The sequence below is a fragment of the Mirounga leonina genome, unplaced genomic scaffold (assembly GCF_011800145.1).
Source record: "Mirounga leonina isolate KUSES-001 unplaced genomic scaffold, KU_Mleo_1.0 Mir_171, whole genome shotgun sequence".
Classification (NCBI taxonomy): Eukaryota; Metazoa; Chordata; class Mammalia; order Carnivora; family Phocidae; genus Mirounga; species Mirounga leonina.
The window spans coordinates 18,518,738-18,533,154 of NW_023270436.1; the positions used below are offsets into that span (position 1 = coordinate 18,518,738).

The following is a 14,417-nucleotide window of genomic DNA, read 5'->3' on the forward strand; positions in this document are numbered from 1 at the left end:
TTCCTTCCTTCCTTCCTTCCTTCCTTCCTTCCTTCCTTCCTTCCTTCAGAAAATAGTTACTGAGCACCTGTTATGCACCAGACACTGTTCTAGTCTCCGTGGATATAGCAGTGAACAAGGCAGATGAGACCCTGTCCCCAGGGAATTTATATCCTAGGGCAGGGAGGCAGTAAGAAATACACAGGACAGGGAGAGCGTAAGTACCCAGAAGGAACTATAGCAAGGTGTGGATGGAGTCTTGCAGGGGGGTAGGGCTGTCTCAGATAATGGTGTCCAGGAAGGAGATGACATTTCGTGGGACACCTGAAAGGAAACCGCCCCCATGCTGAGCACCCAAAAAAATAATTCCATAAAATGTGAAGTGTGGAGCTCTGGGGCCGCGGGCCTGAGGCTTACAGAAGACACAGTGAGGAGGTGTGGAAGGAAAGCAGTTAGCCAAACACCCCAGCCGGCCTGAGAAGGCTCGGAGGGGGCAACACAGCCCTCTGGGGTGGCCGCACCCCAGGTCGCATTTGGGTCTCCCCGCCCCCCTCCAGCTGCCTCTGCCTTCCAGGTGAAGCAGATCATGGAGGAGGCCGTCACACGCAAGTTTGTCCATGAGGATAGCAGCCACATCATCTCCTTCTGTGGTGAGTCCGTGGCCTGTGGGCCTTAAACGTGGCTTCTTTCTCAGTGGGCTGCCTCAGGGGAGTGGCATCTTGGCAAGTGAGCCTTCTCAACACCACTTTTTCGCTTTGTGACTCCGAAGTTATTTTCAGATTCCCAAGGGGCTCCATTAGGGAATTTGGAAATACGGAAAAGTCTAGAGAAGAAATGAGGCCTGGCCTCTGCACCCCACGAGGAGTTCATCACTGCTGACGCTGGAGGGACTGACTGCCTTCCCTTCCCGTGGGCTCAGTGCATGGCGACCCACACCCCTAGTGACTCTGGTCTCGTATCTGACGAACAGGCTCTGTGCCCTTTCCTCGCCCTGCCTACAGCTGTTGCCTAAATAAAGGGAGAGGATGAATGGGCTTTAAAAATATAGGGAATTAGGAGCCACTGACCCCTCCTGTGGGATCATGTCCAGCTTGGCTCAGCAAAGGAGGCAGGCCCGGGGCTTGGAGCATGACTCAGACTTCTCTCCTTGAACCGGCTATGCTCACAAAGTTTCCAGAAATAACCACGCTGCCAGGTTCTTACCGTATTTCCACCGTGGCTATAGACGCAGGTTTTGCGTGTCCCCAGTCAGGATTCAGCTTCTAATCAGCGTGTACGTATAAGTGGGGGTGTTTCTTTCTCCCCGAAAACCTTTTTTATTTCATGACTGGGGTGTCTTGGGAGGAAGGACGTGCTGTAATTTCCCCTCCCGCAGTCTTGGCCTCCTGGAGAGGCCCGAGTGAGGACACCTGGCCAGCCCTTCAGCTTCATCCCGACGGCTGGGTGCACCACCCATGGGAGCTCACGCCTAGACCTGGGAGCCTGCTGATGTCAGCTCAGCCCCTTTGCAGCCAGGCAGACCTGGGTTCAAATCCCTTTTCTGCCACTTGTTCGTTGGGTGACCTTGGCAAAATTTTACTTTATTTTTTTAGTGAGATATGTTTGTTTAAATTACATATATATGTATATTTATATACTTGTGTATATGTAAGGGTGCATATATACACACTTACATGTATATGTATAAATGTGAATATGGGAATATATTTACCTATTTTTTTTCTCTTGGACTTCTCTCTTTGCAAAGAAAATAACAGGCATGCCCAATTCAGAATGTACGACCATACCTACCGGTTAAAGACTTAGAGGAATAGAAAGTGATAAAAATCTTGATAATCGTCTAACTTCAACCACAGTTTTGGGATGAGAGAAGAAATGTGATGGCTCTGAATAAGGCCTGCAGGGTCTCCCTGAGGTGTCTCCGATCCATTGTTCCTTATGAGCCGTTGCCGGAAAGAATCAACCAAGTCTCCAAAGCCTAGATAATTAACTTGTTGCAATATAGACAAATGAAAAGTGTTGTGCATGTAAGCAAAAATGAAGGTGTTTAGGAGATGTTTACCCAGCATATTTTAAGCCCGTGGGCAAATTAGGCAATAGAATGGACATTCATTCAAAGCCAAGTAATCGCTGGGGCACCTGTCTGGCTCAGTCCGTAGAGCACACGACTCTTGATCTCGGGGTTGGGCATGGAGCCTACTTAAAAAAAAATTGTGATGGGGCGCCTGGGTGGCTCAGTCGTTAAGCGTCTGTCTTCGGCTCGGGTCATGATCCCAGGGTCCTGGGATCGAGCCCTGCTTTGAGCTCCCTGCTTGGTGGGAAGCCTGCTTCTCCCTCTCCCACTCTCCCTGCTGTGTTCCCTCTCTCGCTGTCTCTATCTCTCTGTCAAATAAATAAAATCTAAAGAAAAAAATTGTAATTAAAGAAAAAGCTAAGTAATTGCTAACAACAACAACGACATCAAAAATACCCCAGAACAAGTAATTGAACCAAAAACTTCTCAGTATTTCTCCTTGTGCACAACATGACCCCGGCCAGGCTCTTCACCGTGGACTTCTGGCATTTTCCTTGTGTGGAGGGACGGCAACTAGAACACTCACTTCATGGGGTTTTTCCACCGGATTAGGTAAGGTAAACCTCAACACTGATCCGACACCCGGCAGATACCCAATAAGAAATAGCTCTTACAATAGACTCACTTTTGGGCGCCTGGGTGGCTCAGTTGGTTAAGCGACTGCCTTCGGCTCAGGTCATGATCCTGGAGTCCCGGGATCGAGTCCCGCATCGGGCTCCCTGCTCGGCAGGGAGTCTGCTTCTCCCTCTGACCCTCCTCCCTCTCATGCTCTCTGTCTCTCATTCTCTCTGTCTCAAATAAATAAATAAAATCTTTAAAAAAAAAAAACAACAATAGACTCACTTTTCCCATTGACATTGATTATGCTCCTATTACATAGCAGAGTGAGCTCCCAGTCTGCTGTGTAAGACAGAAGGCAGGAAAATAGTTAATAGAGGCCTGCTGAAAGTACCAGAAATAAGATTGGGGCCATCAGAATGGCCTACACAGGGACTGTTTCCCAGGAGGGAACACTAAGGCCCAGAGAGGGAAAGTGATTTACCGGAGGTCACACAGCAGGTTAGTGGTAGAGCCCAGGCTACCACCCAGGGGAAACACAGGCATGGGAAGGTGATGACTGAGTCCTCTTCAGATTCTTCGTGGAGGCACAAGTGTTGTGAGCACACCTTGGGCTCAGGCCTGGGTTTGAATCCCGGTTCTGTCACTCATTTGCTGGGTGGCCCTGGGCAATTCAGTTCACCTCTTACAGCCTCAGTTTTCACATCTGAAAAACGGGGGTGGTCTTTTCTTTTTCTTTCTTGGCTGTGGCAGAGATAGAATGAGATCCGTAATGTCAACTCTTACGGGGATCACAGTAATGACGTTGATATGATTCTTTTTTTTTTTTTTAAAGATTTTATTTATTTATTTGAGACAGAGAGAATGAGAGACAGCATGAAAGGGAGGAGGGTCAGAGGGAGAAGCAGACTCCCTGCCAAGCAGGGAGCCCGATGCGGGACTCGATCCCGGGACTCCAGGATCATGATCTGAGCCGAAGGCAGTCGCTTAACCAACTGAGCCACCCAGGCGCCCCTGATGTGATTCTTTAACCCAGATAAAGCTCGACAGTCCAGTGGTCCCAGTCCCTCCTCCCTCACCAGCAGGAGTAATAGCTAATATTCCTAAAGCACTTACTATGCGCCAGACTTTACATGAAGTGCTTTCCATGCATTTTTCTCCAACCTTATTCTTAAAAAAAAAAAAAAAAAAAAGATTTATTTGAGAGAGAGAGCGAGAGGGCTACTGAGCAGGGAGCCCTACATGGGGCTCGATCCCAAGACCCCGAGATCACGATCTGAGCCGAAGGCAGATGCTTAACCGACTGAGCCACCCAGGCGCCCCTTTCCACCTCATTCTAACAGCAACCTTTTAAGACATAGGTTCATACTATCCCCATTTCACAGATGAGGAAACTGAGACACAGGGGAGGTAGTTGCCCAAGGTCACACAACTGGTTGTGTGGTTCAGATCCACTGGAGAGGACGTGAACACGGACAGCCTGACCTTGGGCAGTGAGCACAGGTTAACTGCTAAGCTCTCTTCCTCCCTTTTGAGGGAGCGGACAGCCTGACCTTGGGCAGCGAGCACAGGTTAACTGCTAGGATCCCTTGCTCCCTTTTGAGGGAACGGAAAGTAAGGAGGCATATGTGCTTTTCCCTATGAGGCTTTCACAAATTTTGTGATTCTGGGGCCCGCAGCTCTCTGTACGACTGGAGTGCTGAGCTGGGTGCAGGGGAGCGTGGGCAGGGCGGGGCCTGCTGACCGATGGTTGTGTCCCTGCAGCGGCTGTGGAGGCCTGCGTCCTGCATGGGCTGCGGCGGCGGGCGGCTGGCTTTCTGCGCAGCAACAAGATTGCAGCTCTGTTCATGAAAGTGGGCAAGAACTTCCCGCCAGCTGAGGAGCTGAGCCGCAAGGTGCAGGACCTGGAGCAGTTGCTCGAGAGCGCGTGAGTGTGGAACATGGGGTATGGGCAGGGCACGCCCGCGGAGGACGGTGCATGCTCCTCTCTGAGCTCTGCGAGAACCCGCACCTCCTGGCACTCTCTCCATTCTCCTTTCTGCTCCCCAAACCCGCCAGACTCTTTCCTACCCCAGGGCCTTTGCACATGCTGTACCCACCACCCGGTTCACATACCTCATCTTCCGTGGCTAGTTCCTTGTCATCATTCAGGCCTTCCCTCAGGTAGGGATAAATTCCAACCCTCACCCCATTTCTCTTTTAAATCATCCCTCTATTTACTTCTTTCTGGTTATCACCACCTGTATTTACCCATTCATTTGTTTACTTGATTCTTGTCTATCTCCCCCACTTGACTCTGAACTCCATGAGAACAGACAACTAAAATCTGTTACTCCCCATTATGTCCCCAGTACCTGGACAGTGCCCAGCAGCTGGTAAAAGCTTAAGAAATGATTGTTGAAAGAATAAGCGCCCCGTGGGAGCCAGACCCCATTCTGAATGCAGGAAGACAAAAGTTTAATGAAACCAATATGGTCACTGTCAGCATGGATCAGGTGTGACATTGAGGCAACCATTGAAGGGGAGCAGTGACTTCACTCATGTGTCTTAAGGGCTGATTGTGTTTACTGGGGGGAGGCTCATGGCCTGAATGTGTGTACATGAGCACCTTCCACCAGAGTCACCCCCAGAGTCCCAACTGTACAGCCAAATCCTCCATCTGGGGCCTGGTCCGGCATGACAGATAGCTTTCAGCTCCAGTTTGTGCTAGACGCTGCCCCAAAGGACCTTGTTGTAAAAGATTCTGGAGCTGCTGTTAGATTTTGTGGGAAAGAATGTGTGGATTGATTAGCCATGTCTGTTCTGGGCAAGAGAGAGAGGCACGCGTGCCGTGTTTGCCGTCTCTGCCGTGGGTGATCCCTTCACTTCACTGGATGGGAAATGGCCCTTGTCTTGCCTTTCAGGCCATGCCAGCCCAGAGCCCCTGGCCAGAACTGCATGACGGGCCATCCTGTGGCTTTGGCATTGCCAAGTCCCATTTGGAATCTGACTCCTCGGCCACATGGTCTTCAGGTGCCTTCCAATCCACCTGTTAAATTCCCAGGTGTTTGCTGATAACTTCTTAAAGGGATGGATTTCCATGGGCCTTCCATAATATTGGGAGTGATTTTCTAATGGAGGAATTAGAGATACCCATGCCAGGTGGTAAGGGAGAACCATTCATTCATTGATGCAGTTGCTCATCCATGACAGATAGAGGGGGAAGAGAAAGAGAGGGGAAGAGAAGAGAAATATCACTGTGAGCATCTGGCTTGCCCATCAGCAGTTTATGAAAGTGTCTGTTTCACAGCATCTTCACGCTCGCTGGGTATTGATTTTTTCAACTCTTTACCTACTTGCCAGGAGCAATAAGGGCTCTTGTTGTTTTAGTTGCCATTCCTTCATTTCCTAGAGAGGTTGAACATTTTGCTGTTTGCATATTGGTCCTGTTGGATTTCCTCTTTTGTGAATATTCATCCTCCTTCTTTACTGGCCTGGCAGGCGAAACCAGATCCAGGGCCTCCAGGAGAATGTGCGGAAGCTGCCGAAGATGCCCAACCTGTCCCCACTCGCCATCAAGCACCTGTGGATTCGCACTGCCTTGTTTGAGAAGGTGCTGGACAAAATCGTGCATTACCTGGTGGAAAACAGCAGGTGAGCCGGAAAGACCAGACGCCTGTGTGTGCTCTGCCGCCACCTGCTGGCCCTCTTGGGAATTGCAACCTATTGCGGAAAGCAGCTTTGTTTTCTCCCCCTTGATGTGCACTTGATTTGAAAGAGAGTAAGTAAAGGCGGTCTGGATGTTTGCCTCCGAATTAGCCTAGTTTAGAACCTTGGGACAATTCAGGTGCTTACTGTCAATGCAGGATCTTCAGATTTGGAGTGGAGTGTAGGATCTTACAATCTTAGGCATCTTTCTTCTTCCATGCGTTAAGCCTACGGTCTTCTTGCTAACTATGGCCCTAGAGGAGTCATTTAGCTCCTCTGTCTCTGCTTTCATTTGGTAAATGGGACAGGGATTGCTGCCATTCTGAAGAAGAAGTGAGAAGGGGAGTTAGTGAGTACACAGCATTTTAGAAATAATGATACTTTTTTCCATTTTCTCTTCTAGCTCAGATCAACCTGGTGTAAAGGTTTTATAGTATGAGCCCTCTTGACAAGCACCCGTACATTCATTCATTCATCCAGTAAATATTTAATGAGCGCCTACCATGTGCCAGCCACTAACCTAGATGTTGGGGATACGTTGGTCTCAACTGTCATGTTCAAAGCTTGGATGTTATGCTAAGAGCATGGGGGAGCCAGTGAAGAATGAAAAGACTCTTCATGGCCAGTACTCCTTTCCAACCAGAGAGAGAAGGAGAGAGGGAGAATATGAGGGAAATATCTGAGAATCTCCTCATCTCTTGGTGTATGAAAGTGCCTGTTTAACCGCATCTTCACATGCAATGGGTATTATGATTATCTTTTATTCTCTGCCTGTTTGCTAGGAAAATATGTATGAAAGCATAGAGCAAAGCGCTTCTTCTCATGAACCTCGTATTGTAGCAGGGAAAATAGGTAACTAGTAATTGGGATAAGATATGATGAATATTCCAAGCCAGGTGGGTGGTGTTTAATCTCCTCTGGGTGGTCAGGGAAAGTGTCCTGGAAGACATAGCATTAAACTTCCATTTGAAGGACATGTAGGCATTACCAGGAAAAGGGGTGTGAGGAAGAGTGTTCCCAGCAGAGGGAACAGCAGGTGCAAAGGCCGGGAGGCAGGAGAGGACCTGGAAGAAATCCAGGCCCTGGAGTCCAATTAATCTCTTCATCTTCTAGTAAATCGTGACACGTCTCTGCCCTAGCATGGGTTCAGGGCGTCTGTAGTTATTGCCTTTGGCGTATGACCTTGTGTTTTCTGCTGAATAAGTCAGTCAAAGGAATTAACGATTTATTTCAGCAATAATGCCAACCTCTTTCTTCATCACACTTATTTTTTTAGATTCACATAGAAGTTGTAACATTAGTACAGAGAGTCTCCTCTACCCTTGGTGATAACATCCTCCATAACCACAGTACAAGGATCAAAATAGGAGATTGCCGTTGGTAAAATACTGTTAACTGAACAACAAAATTTTTTTGGATTTCGCTAGTTTTTACATACACTCATTTTTTTTTCTGTATAGTTCTATGGAATTTTAACACACGTATAGTTTTGTATATAACCAACACCACAGTCAGAACACAGAACCGGTCCAGCAAAACCTATCACCCCAAAGGAGCTCCCTTGGACCACCGTTGATGGTCACATCTTGTTCCCAATCCTACCTGCTATTTTTAAAGGCCGTATTCCCAAGGCTTATGATCAGGTAACTGGGCTGAATTTTGGAATGGAAACGGCGTGGCAGAGTGGAAAGTGTCTTGAAGCCTTATCTTCAGATCTGACGCCAAAACGTATAAACTTGCTGCTGAGCATGTACAGGGCTGTCAGTTCTGCTGCAGCCAATATTCTGGTGGATCGAAGATTCCTCTGGGGTAAAATTACAGTGATGTTGCCACCATTTCACAAGAACTTCCTGGTGGCAGAGTCTGTGCTGTTGCTGTACAAGCAGGTCAACATTTAATCCTCCCAGCAGCCTGGGCAGGTGAGTTTTGTCATTCTTCCCATTTTACAGCTGAGGACACTGAAGCTCAGAGAAGGTAGTTACCTGCCCAGGGACACACAGCGAGAGTGGGAATGGCCGAGCCTGGCGCCCACTCAGTCTGTCTCCCTCCCGATCCTGTGTTCTTCACCCCCTGCTGTAGGATGGGAAGAGCCAGGCTGGCTGGATGTAACCTACATTCACCTGCTGTGTGGCCTCCAACAAGTCACTTCCCCTCTCTGAGCCTGAGACCCCTCAGGAGGGTAGAACAAGGTCTTTTCCAACTCTAGAACTCTGTTTCTAGATTGTAGGAGTTGGCAAAGAATTAGAAACCACTACACAACTCAAACAAAGAAACAAACAAACAAAAAAACAGCACAAACATTGTATCGCCCGCATCACAAGTTATTTTGAAGACCCAGGAGCCAGGGGGCGCTCTTGAGCACATCAGGCCAGCAGCATCCACACTAGTTGTCTGCGCAGGAAGTCCTATTAAGACAGCTTTTCGGGGCACACCACAGCTAAAAAGCATCTTGTTGCCTCAGTAACATTAGAAGGGCAGACAACATCCGAGCCCCTAAGCGATTTGCCATCTGAAATGGAAGATGTGGTCGAAGTCGATAGAACCAGCCAGGAGCCACTCTGTAATCATTATTCCTGTTACTCTCATTCAGGCTGTATCATACAGCCATGTATTAAGCAGTTACGGGCCAAGCACGGTGCTAAGTGCCTCACATCTGTTGTCTCTCTCAGAAAGCCTTCCAACAGCCCTAGGAGATCTATTTTTATTACACCCATCTTATAGATGGGGCATCTGAGGCTCAGAGAGGTGACAAGAGGGAGACGGGACACAGTCTGCTCTTAACCACCAGGTCAGAGTCCATTGTGCGCCCTCTGCCGGTCGCCATCCAAACCTGCCTGTCCTTTTCTCTCGCTAGCAAGTACTACGAGAAGGAAGCCCTCCTGATGGACCCGGTGGACGGCCCCATCCTTGCGTCTTTGTTGGGTAAGTGGTCCAGTGCTCTGAGCTTCCTCTGGGTCCCTGGGCTCTGCTCACTGGTGCATCATCTCCCTCCAGCCTCCTCCATCAAACAGTACCTGCTCCCCGGCTCTGACTCCCCCGGGTGTGGTGCTGGCCTCTCCTTAGGAGGCCCGTGGGGCATACTCACCAGCTGGAGGGGAGAAACGGTGAAATGGGTGGCCCACCGGCGGGGGCGGGGGAGGGGGTAGATGGGAGGGTGGACCGCCCGGGGCTCTGGATTCCCAGCCCCCGTATGCCCCGCAGTGGGGCCCTGTGCCCTGGAGTACACCAAGATGAAGACTGCGGACCACTTCTGGACCGATCCCTCGGCGGATGAGCTGGTGCAGAGGCACCGAATCCACAGCTCACACCTGCGCCAGGACTCCCCCACCAAGCGTCCGGCCCTCTGTGTGAGTAGGGGTGGGCTGCGGGGCCCTGGGCGGGAGCTGGGCTGGGTTCCAGATTTGGTGTGGAGGTGGGGAATGGAGTGGGGCCCTGAGGGTCACCCCAAGCCTCACCCTCCACCCCCTCTCTCACGGCCAGATCCAGAAGAGGCATTCGAGTGGCAGCATGGACGACCGACCGTCCCTCTCTGCCCGTGACTACGTAGAGTCCCTGCATCAGAACTCCCGGGCCACGCTGCTCTACGGCAAGAACAATGTTCTGGTTCAGCCGGTGAGAGAGATCTTGGGCCCAGCTCTTCCACGGGTGGCGGGCGGGGTGTGGGGGGGGGTCTGTCTTCAGGTTATAGAGGAGGAGTTCCCTCTGGCTCCAGGTTGCTCATCCATCCATCCATCCATCCACCCACCCACATACCTGTCTCTTCATTCCCATTCATCCATGTGACAACATTTCCTTCTATCTATCCATCCATCCATCCAACTATTCATCGATCCATTCATCTTTATATCCATCCATTCAGTCATTCACCCATCCATCCATTCATCTACCCATCTTTACATCTATCTATCCATCCATCTTTATATCCATCCATTCATCTATCCATCCATCCAACTATTCATCCATCCACCCCTCTTTACATCTATCCATTCAGTCATTCATCCATGCATTCATCCATCCACCTACCCACATACCTATCTCTTGAAGCCTTTACTTCATCTGCTAGTAGTCCATCTACATCTACATCTACATCACCTTCATCTACTAGCAGTCCATCTCTCATCCATTTATCCAGGTAACAACATTTCCTTCTATCCATCCATCCATGCATCCATCCATCCAACTATTCATCCATCCACCCCCTTTACATCTGTCCATTCATCCATGCATTCATCCGTCCACCTATCCACATACCTGTCTCTTCATTCATCTGCTAGTACTCCATCTCTCATCCATTCATCCATATGACATTTCCTTCTATCTACCCATCCATCCATCCATCCACATATCTATCCACCTATCTTTATATCCATCCATCAACCCATCTTTACATCTATCTGTTCATCCATCTGTCTTTATATCCATCCATTCAGTCATCTACCCATCCATCTACCCATCTTTACTTCCTTCCACCCATCTACCTATCCATTCATTCCTCCATCCCTCTACCCATCTTTACATGTCTATCCATCCATCCACCCACCCATCTTTACATGCATCTACCCATTCATCCACCTGTCTATCCAACTATCTGTCCATTTATCTTCCAGTCCATCTCTCCACTCACCTGTCCACCCAGCTGTCTATCCATCCTTTCTCTCTTGTTATCACTCACTCATTCAGCAAACATTTATACTGAACCTTCTATGAACTAGATGCTTAGGATATCAAGATAAACATCTTCATGGTTAATATTTATGGAGCACTTCCTATGTGTCAGACACCATGCTAAGTGCTTTTAACTGTACTAACTCATTTAAAGCTCACAACAACCATTTGAGGCAAGGAGTCTTATCAAAGGTGATAACATTGAGGTGTGCACAGTGGGGAGGAAGGGGCAAAGTTATGCTTTGAATTCAGGCTGCCCACTGTGAGAGTCTGTGTCATTTATCAGTTACCTTCTATGCCCCAGGACTGGTCCAGGCCCCAGAGATGGGTGGTGAGCAAGGCACATGAAGCCCCTGCCCTCAAGCAAAAGATATCCCCTTTGCTATTCCCTTCCCGAGACCACCTGGATCAGTGTGGTATTTGGGTTTGGTTAGGAGGAAGCAGAGGGAGAGCTGCTGACCACTCCGGCTCTATGGTCACAGTTGCAATCACTGGGTGACCCTGAGCAAGTCACTTCTCCCTCTGAGCCTTAGTATCCCCATCACAGTGGGTATAAGATCCTATCTCCTCAGATCTAAGAAGCTGCGAATTTAAGACGTCCCATTTTTAAACATAACCATCAGGAAGTAAAAAATGCTATTAGGTTATATAAAATGTTTTCTCACTACTTGGAAATTTTATTTTACACTTTTTTAAAAATTTTATTTTATTGTTACGTTAGTCACCATACGATATATCATTAGTTTTTGATGTGGTGATCCACGATTCTATTTTACACTTTTTGAAAGAGCTCTTTGAGACTTTATTTGGATATACTTTTTTTTTTAAATCATGTATTATACTTGTAACTGCACACAAGGGAACATATCATTATTTAAAAAGATTTTATTTATTTATTTGACACACAGAGACAGACAGAAATAGTGACAGAGAGAGGCAGCACAAACAGGGGGAGTGGCAGGCAGAGGGAGAGGGAGAAGCAGGCTCTCCGCTGAGCAGGGAACCCTCACATGGGACTCGATCTTAGGACCCTGGGCTCATGACCTGAGCAGAAGGCAGATGTTTCACCGACTGAGCCACCCAGGCGCCCCAAGGGAACATGTAATTGACATTCATTAGTTAAGATAGTCTTAAAACTTCTTCACATTTTAGGGTTGAATCTTCATGTCACTTTTGACTTAGAGACATCACTGTCTATATTTTTCCACCAAATATTGTCTTCTGTGCCTTCAAAAGAAGGGGTCAACAAACTGTATAGCCTACGGGCCAAATGCAGTGCTCTGCCTGTTTTTGTAAATAAAGCTTTATTGTAACGCAGCCCTGCCCATTACGTATCGTGTATGGCTGCTTTCAGGCTGTAATGGAGAGTGGACTGCTTGCAACGGAGCCTGTACGGCTCAGAGAGCCAGAATTGTTTCCTCTCTGACCCTTTGTAGGAAGTTTGCTGACCTCTGATCAAGAGCATTGGAGGTGCAGTATTTCGCGCAAATGTGTGCACTTGGTTGTTGCTTCGCAAGACCATCTGGAATTGTGGGTGTCTGTGCAGCAGTGAATGGTGTCTCTGCTTTGCCAATATCCCATCATTGCCCTTCTGCTCTGTTACCAGCCTTTCTGCCTGCACAGTCACCTTCTGATTCAAACATGAATCTGTCTGATCTTTTCTGAAGACATTTAAAATAGCACCTGTAATTCCACACGCGAAGTAACAACCAAGCTTGAAACTGAATGGAGGGGGCACCTGGCTGGCTCTGTCGGTTAGGCATCTGCCTTTGGCTCAGGTCATGAACCCAGGTCCTGGGATCGAGCCCCGAGTCGGGCTCCTTGCTCAGCGGGGAGCTCACCCTGCTGGTGCGCGTGCATGCGCTCTCTCTCTCTCCCTGTCAAATAAATAAATAAAATCTTAAAAAAACCCCAAAAAACTGAATTGAAGTAACAGCGTCTGAACAGCTAGGCCCGAGTTTGCATGAGATCAGGCAGTGACCACTATGTCATGATCGTGAGATGCCACTCATTAGCAGACGCATCCCCATTTCAGGTCCATTAAAATGTGAAAGCCATTCATGAAATAGTGCTCCATCATGGGGCTGTGGACATGTGTGGTTAAGTGGAGACCTTGTGCATGATGCCGAGCCATGCTTGGTGCATGCACTAGGTGCTCAGTAAATGTCAGCTGTCCATCTCCACATGTTGTTCAGTGAATTTGGTGGAGAAGTTGCCTCCTCTGTGTGTGAGGCTTGACTGCCCTCCCTTACACCCCACTTGGGATAAAGCAGAGTGAGCAGGTGAGAAGCTCTGCAGGCTGCTGGTCAGGGAATATGGTCTGGGTATTTGGGGAGGGGGATTCTGGAAAATTTCTGTGGATGGGACATAGAGCTCAGCTGCCCTCTTTTTCTCCCTTCAGACTGGCCAAAATGATGCCAGATAAATGCCTTCTGTGAAGGAGAGGGTGGTGTTGAAGAGGGGTAGAGCCCCTTCCTGATTCTAAAGAGCCACCAACCCCACCCTTGCAGCAGGGCCCCTGGACCTTGGTTGAGGTGGGGAGGTGGAAGTATGGAAGTGAGGGGAGGCGGGCAGACAGCTTTCATAGCTGGATCTACAGAACCCATCCTGGGGGTTGGTTACAAACTGCTTTGCTTAGCATGGCAACCTGGAAGGCAGGATCTTCCAAATGGCCATGGCCTTGGAAGGCATGACCCCAACCTCTTGGTTCTGATTATGCCTCCCAAGTCAGATGGGCTGGGGTCCGTGATCCCTGGGACTCTGGCACTTTGACCAAGCCTGCGCCCTCTCTCTGCAGAGGGATGATATGGAAGCTGTGCCAGGGTACCTGTCCCTGCACCAGACAGCTGACGTCATGACCTTGAAATGGACGCCTAACCAGCTGATGAATGGGTCGATGGGGGACCTGGACTATGAGAAGAGGTAGGGCGCCAGGTCCCTCTCCTACCCTTGACACGGGGAAGTTTGTGCTCTGTCCTTCGTGCCCTGGCCCACTGCTCGGTCTGGTTGTTGCAGCTGCTTGGGTAGCTCATTGGGAGGATCTAGAAACCAGCTAGAAGAATCTTAGGGCATGGGAGTTAGGCAAACCCTGGTCAACACACCCAGGGGGAGAAATCTTAACAAAGGTCTGGGAAGCCTGCCAATGGCAAATATTCCCCCATCCACAGCCTCCCTTCTCGTCACTCAGTCAAGAAGGGAAGCGGGAGACGTTGGTTGGTGGGCATCTGGTCCGGGGCTGCGTCTCCCTGTGATACCCTGCAATCTGTAAGGCTCAGCAAAGGCTTTGGGGTCATACTCCGAAGAAACTCAGAAACCAGCGATTCCCTGCTGCAACCCCCTCTTCCAGCACAATTAGGGAAGGGCCCTAGAAGGAACACAAGCAGAGGGAAGGCACTGTGCCAAGTGTGGCCAGCCTGATTATTTCAGCTTGAGGAGTCCTGGCAGCTAGATATAA

General features: G+C 49.1%; 1 protein-coding gene across 2 annotated transcripts in view; it reads left to right on the forward strand.

Moving 5' to 3' along the window:
- SGSM1 (small G protein signaling modulator 1) overlaps positions 1-14,417 on the forward strand; it is an 87,258-nt gene that overhangs the window by 30,303 nt on the left and 42,538 nt on the right. For both annotated transcript variants that reach the window (XM_035017238.1, XM_035017239.1), the window contains exons 3-9: positions 554-629; positions 4,376-4,538; positions 6,092-6,244; positions 9,153-9,220; positions 9,500-9,645; positions 9,779-9,910; positions 13,761-13,885. In XM_035017238.1, coding sequence (XP_034873129.1) covers positions 554-629; positions 4,376-4,538; positions 6,092-6,244; positions 9,153-9,220; positions 9,500-9,645; positions 9,779-9,910; positions 13,761-13,885 — 863 coding nt within the window. The remainder of the gene's footprint in view (positions 1-553; positions 630-4,375; positions 4,539-6,091; positions 6,245-9,152; positions 9,221-9,499; positions 9,646-9,778; positions 9,911-13,760; positions 13,886-14,417) is intronic.